The sequence below is a fragment of the Echinops telfairi genome, unplaced genomic scaffold, assembly GCF_000313985.2.
Source record: "Echinops telfairi isolate 266 unplaced genomic scaffold, ASM31398v2 ScPeMD7_3533;HRSCAF=4204_0, whole genome shotgun sequence".
Classification (NCBI taxonomy): Eukaryota; Metazoa; Chordata; class Mammalia; order Afrosoricida; family Tenrecidae; genus Echinops; species Echinops telfairi.
Genome location: NW_022107431.1, coordinates 9660972 through 9672663, shown reverse-complemented (window position 1 = coordinate 9672663; position 11692 = coordinate 9660972). Strand labels below are relative to the sequence as shown.

At 49.8% G+C, this 11692-nt stretch overlaps 1 protein-coding gene across 3 annotated transcripts in view; it reads left to right on the top strand.

Annotated features, from left to right (window-relative positions):
- The window catches only part of GTF2H5 (general transcription factor IIH subunit 5), a 17542-nt gene extending 6681 nt beyond the window's left edge, over positions 1 to 10861 (top strand). For 2 of the 3 annotated variants that reach the window (XM_045294673.1, XM_045294672.1), the window contains one exon: positions 10431 to 10861. In XM_045294673.1, the coding sequence (XP_045150608.1) occupies positions 10431 to 10611 (181 nt within the window). In that variant the 3' untranslated portion in view covers positions 10612 to 10861. Of the gene's footprint in view, positions 1 to 7011; positions 7191 to 10430 lie in introns of all 3 variants that reach the window. The other variant, XM_045294674.1, reaches the window with a different exon arrangement.
- Positions 10862 to 11692: the final 831 nt, after the last annotated feature.

Genomic DNA, 11692 nt, shown 5'->3' with positions numbered 1-11692 from the left:
AGTCCCAAGCCTTTTAACCAGGGAACCAATCCTGCGAGTGGCCAGGAAGCCCCCACAGCTGTGTCTCCTGTGTGGTGGGTTCTGTGTGCACATAGCCATGTGATTTGGGTGCTCCTGTATATACCCATGTTTACTTGCTTGTGCCTTCCTATCCACACACATGCCTCCGTGTCTGCTAGCAGGGTTTTTGGATGTTGTTTCTAATTTTGCAAACTTGTGTATCTAGTGCTTACCGAGATTGTCCCTCTTCCCCTGCCCATCTCTCTTGTCCTTCATTCCCGTGGTCAAGTTGTGCTGATTTCACCCATATCTGGGGGTTGACTTCCCATCACCAAATGCAATCAAGTGTCTGTTATCTAGGAAATTAGTCTTCCTCACACTCCCATCCCTGGTCGTGTGTGTGTTTTCCTGTGTGTATGTCTATTTTTAATTTTTTATAATAGTGCGACTATGCGATTGTCTGTCTGTGGTTGACTTATTTCACTCCATAAAGCCCTGCCGTTTCATCAGGTTGTGTTCACAGAGTCACCATTCCTTTTAGTTGCTTAATTTCCCATTTCACGTCTCCCACAGTTTGGTTATTCATCCATCCATTGATGGGCACTTAGGTGGTTTCTACCTTGCTGCTGTTGTGAATCATGCTACAAAGCATGTAGTTGTGCCCGGCTTATTCTTGTCACTGTGCCTGTATCTTGACAATGTATGCCTGGGAGTCTAATTGCTGCATCATAAGGTGGTTCTGTTTCTAGCTTTTAAACCATACTGGTTTCCATAGTGATGATACTATTTATAATCCCGCAGTGGTGTATACAAATTCTAATCTCCCCACAACCTTGCCAGCATTTATTTTCTCTCTCTTTTTAAGTGGTTGGCACATTTGTTGGGTTGACATGGTGTCTTCTTGATGGGCACCCCTCACAGCTATGTAGGAAGGGAGGACCCTGTCTAAAGGCTCCAGTTCCCTCAGGGAAGGGTGTGAGGCATTTAGTTAACCAAGAGCAGGGAGCAGCATGGACATTTATTGATTTCCCGAGTTCCTTGCTCCAGACTATTTGTTAGTGTTGGGAAGCAAGCAGCAACATCGTTTCAGGGGAAAAAGAAATGGACAGTCTTAACTGGAGTGTTGTGCTCTGTCTCAGGTGGTGTAGTTAACCCTGGTGACACAGTAGTTAGCACTGTGCCAATGGGGTGGAGGGAATAAAAATCCTGGTGGTTTGAGCCTCCCCAGACCTAGTAATTTGTTCCCATAAAGATTCCAGCCTGGGAAGCAACAGGGCAGTTCTCTGGGCCCCAGGGGGCCCCTGTGAGTCAGAATCAGCCAGCAGGCCAGTTTATTCTTTTTGATGCCTTTTCCATGATGATTATGGCCTGCTTTTATATTGCAAAATGATAATATAATTTTCCCGAGAATTCCTTTCTTGCAATTTAGAAGACTAGAGGAAGGCTAAATGTAAACCGTCACCTGAGAAGATTTGTTCTGAGCAGAAAGGCAAGAAACCCAGCCTTTGGAGACTGAATGAGCTAAGGTTCAGGACGGCGGGCTCCTGAAGGGGAAGAGGGAAGAGGCTGTCTGCCTTGGTGTCCTGGGCTGACGTCATAGAAGGGTTCTAGACATGACCGCTTGACGGCCTAGAGAAACAGAATCACTTAAAGGCACGGAGCTTCCCCTTTTTGTGCTTCCGGCCAAAGTCCTCCCTCCTTTCTTCTGGCCTCGTTTTCCCTGGGTTTTGTTTGTTTGTTTTTGATTTCCCCTATCCCACACTGATTTTTGTACTATGTCACTGTAACTCACTTTGTTCTCTTCAGTTTCTTTTAGAAGAAAACGTAAGTTACAGCAGAAAGAAGTTTGGCATACTGCCAGAGGTAACCAAATTAAACGCAGTGACCCAAACAAACGTGCCTGCCCAAGCCTCCCCTAAGCTCATGACTACCTTCAAAGACCAGTAATCTGCGTGTGATAGGCGGCATTGTGGGAAAATGCCAGGTGGTCACATCAAATCCTGCATGGATAAGGTGACCAGATTTTAACATTGGAAAAGCGGGACACCATTGATAAAACTCATATCCTGGCAAAATAGCCACATGGCAGCCAAAAACCGTATACCCTAGCTTGTCATACGTTCTTTCCAAAAATCGGAACTTTTTTAAAACGCCGTGGGACAAGGGAAAAATTGTTAAAAATCGGGAGTGTCCCACCAAAAGCAGGACGTCTGGTCACCTTATGCATGGAAGGTGGCTGCTTGGTGACTGAAGTGCCAGGGCACATCATTAGGTTTCTGCCAGCCACGGAGATACAGGGCCCAGCCAGCTTGGCACATAACCTCGTCATCACAGCCAGGTGCCTCACACGTGGTCAGTAATATGCAAAGTGATCCATCAATTTATTTATTTTATTTTTTACCATTGTCATAAATGTGACATGCCAGACAAGGTAGTGGATAAGAGAGGGGTGGCTGTATCCAGAGAGTAGATTTTTCACTGTTGTAAATGCAAAATGTGTAACTGAGGCATGCGGTGTATTAAATTTTAGTCACCTACAGCTCTTTCTATGCCCAAGGACCCCTTCACTTTATCTGAAAAAGAGATAAGTGAAGGTTGGGACTCGTGTTGTTATTATTCGTGTTATTACTGAGTTTCTGTCCGACTTTCAGCTCGGGGGTGGGAGCTGGGGGCTGGGGGGGAATCCTTCCTGTGTCCCAGGGAGGCTATTGTTGATAAAGCTGAGATTCAGCGGCATGGCCCATTGATTCAGCCTGGAGGACGTGCAGGTGTGGGTGGAGAGCTGTTTGGTGGGCCGCTTGGCCAAGAACAGTGTGGTTGGCAATAACGAATAAGCATGTCATAACTCATCTAACTCTATCTTGGCCAGTGTTACACTCTTTAAAAAGACAATCTGCTCTTTCAGTCCTATTAGAAGTCCTATTGTTCCTATTAGAAGTGGCCCTTTTCCCCTGGACTGTTGTGCTCTTGTCTTGTATGTTTCACTATCCAGGGGGCTTTGGGAGCCAGCCAAAAGCTGAGGTTCTGGTAAAGAATGGCCGATCGAAAGCCCAGATCCTCCTGGCTGCCCTCCCAGGAGCCTCGAGTGCTATTGCAGTAAGTGGAGTGTTTTCTTTATTAGTGTGTTACAAGGAGTAGAAAGGCTTTCCTGACTGGTCTGTTAATAATATTTTTGACGCACAGGACACACACATGGTCACACAGAAAGAGGATAGACGTACAGAGTCAGCTGTCACTTTCCATGCTCCTTCCAGGTCCCAGTTCTCTCGTCACCCCTGGGTTTAATAGTCACTTCTTTCTTTCAGGGTTTTCTTTCTCTTGGTTTTGTTGCTTTATGTTTCATTCAACTAGAATGTATTGGAGAGGCTGCTTATAGGAAGTGACAGTCCCTGGGGTGGGGCAAGGCGTTTCAATCAAGTACATGCAACTAACAGAAAGGTTGGTGGTTCAAATCCACTTGGAGGCACCGTGGACGAAAGTCTTGGTGATGGACTTCCGAAAGATGGCAGCCATTGACAGCCTGGGGTTACCATGCAGAAAAATCAAGTCAGTGGTGATGGGTTTGGTTATTTGATGTATTTTGACATGAAAATCTAAATTAGTTTCTGACTGCCCACTGTTGTTGCTTGTTTGTTTTTACGAAATAACCAAACAGTTGTCAGACACCATGTATTCCCTTCCCCAAGGCTGTTTGATGCACCACCACCACCCTACTACCCCCAGGAACCCATCTATTTTTCTCTTTGTCATCATTGCCTCTTCTAAAGTAAACTTTTGGAAATTTAGTTTGTTTCCAAAGTAATCCTTGGAATGATGGTTGGAAAGGCATTAAACTTATATTTGAGTTTGGGGGCAAAAATGGCAGGGTTGTAGCTCAGAGCAAAACTCTGATGGGCAGTTAGAGTCTCTCACAGGTAGGTGGCCTTTGGGTCCTGGCCCTCCTGACAGTGCAGCTGCCTGAGAGGCACGGAGCTTGTAAACTTTTTTTGTAGCTGCTGGCAATGGCTAGCACCCTCACTGCCCTGTTAGCTGCTCCGGACTGTGGCTGTGGAGAACTGACCAGTGCCAGAACTGGTTACGTCTTATTGTGCGGATGCATATCGTTCTTTCACGATTTAATGTTTCCATTCAGGGTATGTTTCTGCACTGTAGCCTGCATCATTTCAAAGGGATAATTGTTTTCCCAAAGAAACATCTTCCAAAAAAACCCTCTCGGGCCCAAACTCAGAGATCACACCGGAGGGATAAGGCAGAGGGTGAGGATGTGACCTGGGGGCCACACCTGTTCTCTCCCCACCCCACCCCCACCCCTAGGGAGAAGGAGACTCCTGCTCCACCCCAGCCCAAGGCAGAGGTCATGTGAGCCTCCACCATCCAACTTCCTTTACCTTATTCTGACATCACCTGCCCCTCCCACAGCACTCTGCTTTGGGCTGCATTTGATAATCCCTTGCTGTGGCCATGCAGAACTCACAATTAAGGGTTTATTAGGGAATTTAATAGTTTGTCCCAAATTAGGATCAGCAAACAATAAGGATACTGTCTCCTTGGCCACAGCCAAGTCTCTCTGGTTCTCAGCCTCTCAGCCACGTGGTCAGTACTTTGGCCTTCGCCTCCATGGGCCAGGAAGCCAGACCCATGTCACTCTGTCCTACAGTTCCATAGTCTCAGGCTAGATAGGAGAAGGGGCCCTAGTTCAGCACTGCTCAGTTTCCTGCCATGGTGGCCTCCACCACTTCAGACAGAGACCTTGAACATGACCTTTCAAGGTCTTAGGCTTCTCCTCCTGCTTCAGAAATGACTCCTCAAAGATGGCTCACCCCTCCTATTGGAGGAGGTGGTAGCAAGACCTGACAGGTCTCCTCTGTTGGTGTTACGCTTGTCCTGTTTGCATGTTCCCACCCAGTCATTTGATGGGAGTTCCCGAGCCTTGGGAGAAGAGCCCATTAAACTCGATTAAGACATTGCACTCCACCACACCTCTTCTCTAGAAGGACTGGGCTTTTAGTTCCTGTAAACGATTCATCTTGGAAACTAACGGAAGGTCGCTAAGTCTGCATTGACTCAATGGCAGCAAGTTTGTACCTCTTCCCAGCCACCCATCGCATTTCTCTCTGGTGCTCAGCCTCGGGGTCTGCTGGCCTTTGCTTTGTTTTGTGGCAGACGGCCACCTTCTGCTCTGCCTCTGGTGCCGCTGCCCTGCTTAGGGCTCGCACACTGCTCCACGGGCCGCCTTCTTCTGCCAGCTATGGAACCCCTCGCTGCTGCTGACCAGAGGAGCCCTGGTGCCGCAGTGGGCACACGTCGAGCTGCAGTCTGAGAGGCCAGCTGCTTGACACCCTGATACCACCAGCAGCTCTGCCAGAGAAAGACTGGGCTTTCTACTCCGAACAGCAGTTACCGTCTCAGAAGCCCACCCGGTTGTCAGGAGTGGCTGTGAGCACCATGGACTCGATGGCCGGCCGTGAGTTTGGTGTTGAGTTGGCTTCTGAGATGTACACCCAGTGGAACGCCACAACGGACCCACCCTCTCAGTTTCACACACCCCACTTGCATGGTCTCACGCAGTCATTTGTGGGAGGTAGAGAGAGACACCGGTGGTGACTGGCAGAGCCGGTCGCTCTCCCTCGGGGCTGTAGCTACTGCCAGAGAGAGGTGCGCACAGTACAGCACTGTGTGGTCAGCGGGCCTTTTGAGCACCTCACAGTGGGCCACGTTAGAGTGCAGAGTTTGATCGTTTGGAGTTTACAGCCCGACCTTTTCAGGAGCTCCCAAAACTGATTCTGTCACCACACTGGCTATCTCTCCACCTCCCAGTCATGTCACTGTCCATCCTGTCTTCTGGTCTCCTGTGTGGTGCTGCTCCAGAGTCAGGCAGCCAGCTGCATGCGTCCTGAGCCTGGCCCCCGTGAGCCGGGCTCAGCTTCCTCAGCACTTCTTCCGTACCTCCTGTGATGGGGGTCTACAGTAAAACATGCATAGGGACGTCCCAATGTTGGGAGCACGTGTGCCTTTGTCTTTGAATTCCATTCTTCTGCAAACCTTTTGATCTGTTTTGTGTAAATCAACTTTTAATGTTGGCCACTCAGGCTCATTTAACACGTTGGAAAGTCAGGCAGCTCATATAATAAGATCGTGTTCTTCCAATGTATATCAAAGCCCCAAATCTAAACTCAATGAAATTGCTAGGTTTTTTGGTTTGTGTTTTTATTCCAGAATTAAGTTGGTAAATGCATCCTCTCTGTCGGGATCTGCCAGCAGCACCCTGTGCCAGCCGTCCCTCAGACCCACCAAGCGGCTGTCGGCAGGCAGCCCTGAGGTGGGAAAGCCGCCCTGGCGGGACAGGCCTACAGAGGCTAGGCCTAGATCTAAGCCACCAGCGAGCCCAGAGAAACTGGGTTATCATGCAACCTTCTCCCGACAGGTTTAGCTTAACCTGCGGCAGAGCTAGTCTGAGCTGGCTTCTATTTCATTAGCACTTCCAGCACATCTGTCAGCCTCGGCTCCTCCCAGGACCGTGCACACTGAAGCATGGGACCAGAGGGACACCCAGGAAGTGCCTCATCATGTGTGTTGACTGAGTGAGTTCTATGCACAGAATTGAGGCCACGCCTGTGGCCTCAGCCTAAACCCCAGGTGGGACATGTTTATTTGGAGCCTCTCCTGTGACCCCAGAGAACGCAGGGTGGATGAGATGAGGGGCTGGGTACAATGGAGCCCGGCATCAGAAAGGGTTTGCACACTAGGCCTCCTCGTTGGCAAGTTAGGGCTTGGGCTTGGGCTTAAAGCCGCACTTACCAGGCACAGCTTGTCAAAAGCAAGTGGCTCCAAGCCAACCACCTGGTGCCTATGCTGCTGTGTGGGGAGTGCCTCTAACAGGGCAGCGGGTCTAGGACACCCTTGAGCAGTGAGCGCATTTCTAGAAGGTTGTCGCAAGGGCTGGTCCACTGAGAGGTCTGTCAAAGCACAGTGTTGGTTTGGCTTATTTTTCTGATGGTGTGGCTGTTAAAGATCTGCAGGTATCTTCCGGGATCCAGCAGCGCTACCTCAGTGTGGGCGAGAGCAGCGGACGGCCTCAGGCCTGCAGTGCAAAGCCAGCCATGGTGCCGTCTGACTTCTTGTTGCAGCTTGTGTGTGTAGTTGAGATCAACGGGCTCCGTGACGCAGCTGCAGAACCGGTCAATGATTTGGTGGGTAGGAGAGAGATGGATCATTTGAACCTGCCGTGCGCGCCCCCCCCCCCCCCCCCCCCCGAACTCTCAGCATTGAAGTGCTCTTGTTCGGGTGTCCACTGTATCTCCCCTTGCATTCTCAGACCCAGCGCCCTGCACTGCCGGTTAGGGGCCTGACACGGGGAGATTTTTATAGACTGCTGCAGTTGGGGTTGGGACTAGGCTTTCTGGGTCCAGGCTTTGTCACAGTAGAACCCCAAATGGGTTTTGGGAAGCATGATTCTGGTTAACTAACATCCCCCTGTGACTGTCCTTTCTCTCCTTTCTTGCCCTGCCCCTGTAGCCGCTCCTGAAGCATCTGCACTGAGCTGGGCCCTCATCTCTCTGGAGCCCTGGCGGTATCACGGGTTATGCATTGGGCTGCTTGCCACAAGGTCAGCAGTTCAAACCCAACGGATATTCCTCAGGAGAAAAATGAGACTGTCACCTCCCATAAGGATTTACAGCCTCAGAAACCCAAAGGGGCAATTCTGTTCTGTCCCATAGGGTCATTGTAAGATTACTATGAGTTGGAATCCACTCAGTGGCAGTGAATGTGGCTGTAAATCGCTCCCACTGCCATCAAGAGTGACAGCAGCTCAGTGAGTAGCCCACTGTGCCACCAGGGCTCCGGGCCTCATGGAGAGCTGCGGCTCTCAGCTGAGGCTGGACAACCCCCTGCCGGATGCATGCAGAAACGCAAGTGGGGGAGGCACCTGGATGAACAAGGCCATTCCACGGTCAGGAACAGGTGTTCTAAGATGGCCTATGCCCAGGAAGTACCAAATTTATAGAGACATTCTTAAGACATTTTTAAAGCAACTGCATTTTTTTCGCTAATTGTTTTTCAGAAAGAATAGTTTACCGACCTAAGCCAAGAGTCTCCCTCAAAGGCTAAGGAAAAATCATGTGTGCACTGGGCCAGTTGTCCACGGATTCCTGTCCTTGCTGCTGTGGTGGTGCCCCGTCAGACCTGGGAGAAGGACTAGGGGCAGGCTCCTCATGCACACAGCTTTCTGAGCTCAGCATCAGGAGCAGATTTCGGCTGTCAGTGGGCCTGAGCACTGGCCTGCAGGTGGTTCAGGGGCCACCTCAGCTCCAGTGGCTTGGCTTGCTTATCACTGACAGGATGCAAATCTAGTCCATTTAGAGAATGTCTTGGGGGATTAGTTTTTCTAGCCATTCACTCTGGCTACCTCTAAGGGCTCTGTGGAGTAGCCCCCTCAACAGCTCTGGAAGTCGCTGCACGTGGCCTGCAGCTGCAGCACCCACTGGCAGTAGAGCCACGAGGTGAGCTCACGTTGGGCGCAGTTGCTGTTCTCTTGGGCCCACCGCCATTGACTTAAAAGGCCAAACAAAGCATGTGGTCATCTGCCGAGTCCACTGGGTCCTCCCGGGGCCTGGAGTGTGGGTGTTTACAGACATGCTGAGGGTCTTCTGGGGCCTCGAGTAAGGTGGTACCACGGGCACCCTTGGCCCCTGCTCCCTTCTCCCTTGGGGGCTGGGACCGAAGCAGTGTAGAGCATGAAGTTTGTGGTATGTATTCCTCCCCCTCCCAGGCCTGCACTCCTTTCCACCCTTAAGTGGATTTTCTTTAAACCTCCCTTCTCCCCTTATACATGTGCCCTCCCTGTCAAGTGATTTCAGCTCGAGGACCTCATAGAGCGAGCAGAATTGCCCGAGGGTCTCCTGGTGTGTAATCTTCAAGGAGCAGGTTGCCACTTTTAAGCCCCTGAGATGTTGACAGCCATGTGCTTACCTGCTGTGCCACCAGCATTCCTGTCTTACTGGTGAGTCAGGAAAAAGTTGAAGGAGGGGCCAAGAGTCTGAGTAAGAAACCAGACTGTTGAGAGAGCTGAGGCTCTGGCTTCCAGGCTGGAGACCCATCGCTTTACCCTCTGGCCCTCTGTCTGGTAGGGCCCCACTAGCCCAGCTCAGCCCCAGGCCCTCAGAACAGCCCCTCTACACCCAGGGCCCCTGGAGGCCTTGTGTCAGTCGGTGGTGAATTGTTTGCCTTGGTACAGTATGCAGTGTCATGGCACAGCCTGTGCGACTCTAGGTGGTCTCTGGGACCAGAGCAGTGCCCCCACACATCCCAGCAGCAAAACCCCTGAAGCTTGCGGAGGTCCTCAGCAGCCCACTTGCCAGAGGGCTAAGCTTCTTAACTTCCCTCCCAGGCTCAGAAAGAAGTCAATGGAGGCTGAGTTTATGTGGAGACACCAAATGGACCTACCGGAAACCAGAGTGGCAAACCTAGTGCCCAGAATTTGAGCTCTCATACATCTGTTTTAGATGAAATTGCTATTTTTGTAGTTGATGTGGATATTTCTCAAGAAACCAAAAGGTCGAGTCCTATCCTGTTTGTCCCTAAGAGTTACAAAAATCTGCATTTTACGTCCTTTTGCTAAATGTGCCATCGCCTATTAGATCAAATGGGGTTTCTTCTTCATTGTGATGCAAGGGATTTTTTTGTAAAAGAGACAACTTCTGGGAGTGTGTGCTGCCCACCAGGGAACTGCCCCTTCTGCCTTGTAACAGGCCCACTCATTCCAACCAGATGTTTTCTGGAGTGAGTACCCTTGGACTTGGCTCTCCTCTTTGAGCTCAGTGTTGTCCTCAGGGAGGTGGGTAGGATTCTCTTCAGCAGTCGTCCAGACTGAAGGAAAACAAAACCACAGCACCAGTACTTGCGGCAGGCAGGCAGGCAGCAGTGTTAGCTATACACACTTCTGAGCTGGGAGTGGGGCCCAGGAGGTTAAGTGGCACAGTGAGTAACCGGCCCCTGGCCTGCCAGCCTGGCTCCTGCTGTCTGCTCTGCATCATTAAAAAGTGAGTCGTGATGGGCAAGGTCTTGAATAGCTATTGGTTTCTCAGGTGTGATGGCCACAGACCAGGAAGGAAAGTCGCTTGTAAACGCAGGTACGGAAGCTGACACTCTGGGCCCAGTGAAGGAAGCTTTGCACTTCCCTTTAACTTTTCGTTTCACCTGTCAGTTTCCTTTTTCCATCATTGGGTTCTTTTTCTCAGCCTTTCACTACTAGGTCTAAGACAGAGCCATGTCTATAAGCTGTTAATTGAGGCATAGGGAGCGGTGAGGGATCAATGACAGCTTACACTTTCAGTTCACCTACACATTCTCCCTGCTCCAATGCGATGGCAGGATGCAGTCTAGGGTTGTGCGGCGGTGCGGGGTCTGACAGCGTGTGCTTGTCTCCACAGTGACCCGGCCATGAAGCAGTTCCTGCTCTACTTGGACGAGTCCAATGCCCTGGGGAAGAAGTTCATCATCCAGGACATCGACGACACACATGTCTTCGTGGTAGCCGAGCTGGTCAGTGTCCTCCAGGAGCGAGTGGGGGAGTTAATGGACCAGAACGCCTTCTCTCTTACCCAGAAGTGAGAGCACTAGGTGTCACCCACCCAGCGATCTTCAGCGACCAGAGACAGACCATCGCCGTTCGGGGTCCTTTGTTCCTGACTAGACCTCTCCAGGGGCGGGCCACAGGAACCACCGTGGGGTCACGGGTCCAAAAATAGCCCCTGAGTGGACCTTGTTGTACCTTAGGTTTAAAAAAGGAAAAGAAGATGCTTAATTAACTGCTTGCCTGTGATTGGGATTTTATTATCATTTATTAAAATGCAAATATTAAAAAAAAGTTTTTGTACCTTTTTCATATCAATTTAAGACATCAAGAAAATAATGGAATATGCGCCCAAATGACCAGGCTAACCCAGGTTTTGCCTTTGCTTGTTCTTCTAGTATATGGGCCTTCTTGCTTTGTTCATTAGAAACCCCAGATTCACTGACGTGAGAAATATACCAGGAGGGGAACATTGGTGATATTTATGTCTCCTGAATACTAGTCACATATTAGCCAGTCCCCCTGGGGAAGAGAATATTTAATGTCAGCTCTTTTACTGAAGATGATTCAAAAGCTGTTGGAACCATCTATCAACAGGGAGCTACATGAAATTCAAGCCAGATTCAGGACTGGGTGAGGAAGCAAAGGACCGCTTTGCTGGTCTCAGATGGATCTTAGCTGAAAGCAGAGAATTCCAGAAAGATGCTTAGCTAGCTGCATCCTATTGACTGTGCGAAGGTATCGAACTGAGTGAATCCAAACAAACCAGCTCACATTGTGGAGAATGTGATTACCAGAATGCTATGCTCTTGCAGAATCTGGACATAGACCAAGAGGTAGTTGTTCAAATTGTACAAAGGGGTCCTGCGTGGTTTAAAACTAAGAAAGGGGTGCATCAGGTTTGTATCTTTTCATCACACTCATTCAACCACTTTGAGCCAGAATCAACCTGGTGGCATTGAGAGATTTTAGTCCATATGCTGAGCCAGTAATCCGAGAAGCTAGACTCTGAAGACAAACGTAACAGCAACCTGTCGTGTGTAGATGACACAGCTTTGCATGTTTAAACTGAAGAGGATTTGATGCACTTATCGATGAAAATCAATTTCTGCATTTAGG